The sequence below is a fragment of the Peromyscus eremicus genome, chromosome 18, assembly GCF_949786415.1.
Source record: "Peromyscus eremicus chromosome 18, PerEre_H2_v1, whole genome shotgun sequence".
NCBI classification, from domain to species: domain Eukaryota; kingdom Metazoa; phylum Chordata; class Mammalia; order Rodentia; family Cricetidae; genus Peromyscus; species Peromyscus eremicus.
In genome coordinates, this window is record NC_081434.1 from 904,746 (window position 1) to 909,147 (window position 4,402).

Below are 4,402 nucleotides of genomic sequence, written 5' to 3' on the forward strand. Positions count from 1 at the left end.
TCTCTAATAGACAATGAGTAAACAACGTTAGGTTACGAAGTACACACTAACCCTACTCAGTAGACTAATCTGCTTCTCTCTCAGTATTTTGCATTAACTCATTATAGCTCAGTATGCCTTCTGTGGTTTTGCAGATCTTTATATTTAATATTTTTCAAAGAGGGGCAGAATTTCCATGAGTAGCTTCTGTTAGGATTTCCGTATGAAGAAAAGGGACAACAGTCTCTACATTGTACCAGAAAATTCAGCTGAAGCTGTGGTTAAATACTTCCCTGCATTGAATGTGTTCATAAAATAGGATGAGCTAAGTCACCATATTTCTCTCTGTGGAGTCAGCTGCTACTAGTGCACATAAATGCAAATGGAATTTTGTGGACAAAAAAGTTTCAAATTCAGCATCCATAACAAGCATACTGCATTTAAAACTTTAGTGCCTCACAGCAATAAAGCAGACCCCAAATTGTCTAACAGAGAAAAAATCAGAGGACTATAATAGAAAAAAAAGTAAACTTGTTTTTTTAACATGATTTTGATAATCAGCAAGAAAATATTTTTAATACTAATTTTGTGAGTTGTAAAAATATTGTCTCTCTATTTTTATTGTATCTTGATGATATGCCTATCTATTAACTATAACTTGCCTAAATTATCCAGTATGTTTTTATTATCAAATAAAATAATTACATGGAACATTCTATTGTCCCATGAGATATTTCCTCTTGCTATTTTCTGCTTCATTACATGTTTACACAAAACAGGATTGTGTTACCCTTTGCAAATTCTTTGTATTAAAAATATTGACTAGAAGACACAAAACCAGTTGATGTTGTTTCTTCACTGCTGTTTGTACATTTCTCCAACACTGGATATTTCAAAAGCTAATTTCTGTAATTCACCTAATTACTCAGCTTAGCTTTAGGGCACACTCATCAACACCATCTCTCTCCAGAGACATTTTAACTCTGCTTTGCTGGAAGAATCCCTTGTGTTTGTTTTAAGGGGGTAAAAACATAAAATGGAAATGCTTCTTCTGGAAAGAATACTTAGAAAAACCATTTTCTAACAGTGGTGTAAAAAGCAAAAATTTTAAATTGCAAGCCATCTTTCTTTCCCAAGAGTTACTAGAGGCCAAAGTGAAAAATGGTATTTGTCCATTTTCATAGTTCCCATGGTAAGGACTTTGTTCTTTCTTGGAATTTTAGAAAACGGGTATTTGCTGTTAGGCCTACAACTGGGAATTTCAAGTCATGTTCCGTCTCAACAATTTCTACTCATAGGTCATATAGCTCTCCATCTTCCACACTCACACTTCGTGTCTTTTCCTCTTTTACCAGCTAAGAGCTTCACCTAGGGAGCAAAAAATACATATATACAGCTTTATTGCCTCTTAGCTGTAAGTATTGCTTCAAACAACTTGACTTTGTGCCTGCTTTCTTCCCATTTGTTTTCTTTGTTTTGTTCCTTTCTTCCCCTTCTCTCTTCCCTATCCTCCTCCTTCCCTATCCTTCTCTCTCCATCTATCTTCTTGAGAGTCTTGGCTACAATCCAAGATACTATGGCTTCTGGTTCTGAATCCCTGTTGTGTGTGAGCTTCTCTGTTGTTTCCACAGCCTTTAGATTTACTACTCAATAGAGGGTTGCAGCCAGAGACACTTTTACTCAATTAAAAAAATACTTCTTCAGTTTGGGACTGTCATGCACAGTGTGCAGTGACCTGAGAGTGCCTCCTGAGCTTTTTGCTGCTGGGACCCAAGGGTTTCTCAGCTTTCTTTGGCCATAAATTGTAGAACACATTACTTTGGGAGTTTAGCTTTTAGTAGTTTCTACCAACACCCAAGACCATATCACCTATCAGACCTCTTCTACTTTAGAATTTTCCTTATATTCATCCCCATAGTATGCTCCTGTTACTGTGTATAGCCCAATTATCTTTCCAAATTTCAGCTACATGCTGTATAAGCTTGTTATGTATGAAAATCACAATAGACATAAATGAGAAGTGTGAGCAATTGTCCAAAAGCAAGGCATCAAACAATGACAGTCAGTTAAATAAATGCACTGAGTATTTGGGTTTGAGCTCTTCAGCTGTGACCACATGGCATTATATGATTTTAAGTCTATGTTCTGTTCCATACTTCATTTATTCTTTTTCCGTTTTCTAATTATACTGTGCCCTTGGTTCTTTATCTGGCTGTTAGAATATCATCTGTAAAGTGAAAAAATATTATTTAATTCAATAAAGAAACACTAAAAAGGCTTTTAAACTTTGGAAATTTCTTAATTTGTTTCTTTAGGGTTATATAAATATTGGTTTTGATGGTCCTGACTCATTGGCTAAATTATTAATTCTTCAGACAGTCAAGAACAGTTTTAAATATTTTCTAAAATTGAAAAATAACATTTGTAATGTTTCATTCACAAAAGTAATACATTCCTTTGTTGAGATAGTTTTGAGAATAAATTAATATTTTTCACATTTTAAGTATTTTTATCTAGTTTTCAGATATATCTGCTCATATACTACAACAAAAGACCTGTAGTGGCATTATTTTCATCTGTCAATGTGCTTGCTGGATCTATCAAGTGATTCTTCGGCACTAAATAGCTCTAGACTCAAGACAATCACCAGACGTGTACTAGCTTTGTAGTAATAAATATTCACTTTTAAAACTCAGTGTAATTTGGTGGATAATTTAATGTTTCAGGTTGTATATTGTTACAAATCTTCAATGATGTGATGAAACAAACACATATCACAACAAATATAATTCAAACTTATCCTGACTCTCTAATTCATTCCATAATTACAGACCTGGCAGAATACAAGAAGAAATGAAAAATCGGACATCTGTGAAGGAGTTTATTCTTTTGGGATTAACAAATGACCCAAAGCTAAACATATTGGTTTTTATATTTTTATTTATCACTTATATTTTGAGCATTACTGGAAATCTGACCATTATTACCCTCACTCTGGTAGATTCACACCTCAAGACACCCATGTATTTCTTCCTTCGGAATTTCTCTTTCCTAGAAATCTCATTTACCACAGTGTGCATTCCTCGGTTCCTTGTGAGCATTGTGACAGGGGATAAGACCATCTCCTATAATTCTTGCATGGCCCAAGTGTTCTTCTTCATACTCCTGGGTTCAACTGAATTTTTCCTTCTGGCTGCCATGTCCTATGATCGCTATGTGGCTATCTGTAAGCCCCTGCACTACACCACAATAATGAACAGCAAGGTCTGCATCCAGCTTATACTTAGCTCTTGGCTGGCTGGATTTCTCATCATCTTTCCACCTGTGATCATGGGGCTTCAACTGGACTTCTGTGACTCCAACATCATTGACCATTTTTCCTGCGACTCCTCTCCCATGCTGCTCATCTCCTGCACAGACACAGCCTTCCTAGAGCTCTTGGCATTCTTCCTGGCAGTATTCACTCTCATGGCAACCTTAACATTGGTGATTCTCTCCTATCTATTCATCCTTAAGACAATTCTAAGACTTCCTTCTGCTGAGCAAAGGAAAAAGGCCTTCTCTACCTGTTCCTCACACATGATCGTTGTCTCCATTTCCTATGGAAGCTGCATCTTCATGTATGTCAAAACTTCAGCAAAGGAAGGGGTGGCTTTGACTAAGGGGATAGCAGTACTCAATACCTCTGTTGCCCCAATGCTGAACCCTTTTATTTATTCCCTTAGAAACAAACAGGTGAAAGAATCCTTTAAGAACTTGGTCAAAAAAATGTGTGTCAAATAAAATTTAAAGGTAAAGAAATTCACTGCTTCCGTTTTTAAAAAATTATATGCAATGTGTATTCACATTATTTTATTTCCTCATACACTGCTGTATTCAACTTAGCTGAATGTTTTTACCTTTTCCATTTCAGCTTTACTTGACAAAGTTATCATTTTAAATTTTAGATGCCCCCTTAAAATTTTCTGAGTGTGACTGATTTGATGTCACCAAAATGGGAATGGTATTTTAAAAGAATGAATTTATTTTCAAAGAATTTATTCTTTGAGCAACAAGCAAAAGCTAAGAAAAGAGCAAAAGTAACTGAAAAATCATATTCCCACCATATAAGCATTGAATAAAACAAGATCTTCCACGGGGCAATGTCTCTTACCTATGCTTCTCATTGTATCTCCAAAGATCTAGACATATTAAATATTGCCCTATGTGATTCAGTGCATTGGTATTATTTCTTTGTTGTTTATTCCACCATTTATTATTATAATGTATGGTACTTGTTGCTTTTTTTACTCAAATTCCAAAAGTTGCTGTAAGAATTACTGGGAGCTGGAGAGATGGCTCAGTAGTTAAGAGTACACAGTGGCTCACAACCATCAGTAGTGGGACTGATGCCCTCTTCTAGCGCAAAGTCATACATGCAAAT

At 35.5% G+C, this 4,402-nt stretch overlaps 1 protein-coding gene across 1 annotated transcript; it reads left to right on the forward strand.

The window, feature by feature from the left end:
• Positions 1-610: 610 nt before the first annotated feature.
• LOC131894901 (olfactory receptor 6C76-like) lies at positions 611-3,762 on the forward strand. The gene is made up of 2 exons (XM_059245257.1): positions 611-653; positions 2,831-3,762. The coding sequence occupies exons 1-2, from the start codon at positions 611-613 to the stop codon at positions 3,760-3,762; spliced, it is 975 nt and encodes a 324-aa protein (XP_059101240.1).
• Positions 3,763-4,402: the final 640 nt, after the last annotated feature.

What these genes read in the sequence shown, in the direction of transcription:
- LOC131894901 (XM_059245257.1), top strand. Translation starts at nt 611, where the DNA reads ATGATATGCCTATCTATTAACTATAACTTGCCTAAATTATCCA. An exon ending in TAACTTGCCTAAATTATCCA is followed by an intron (nt 654 to 2,830) that starts GTATGTTTTTAT and finishes GAATACAAGAAG; the next exon opens with AAATGAAAAATCGGACATCT.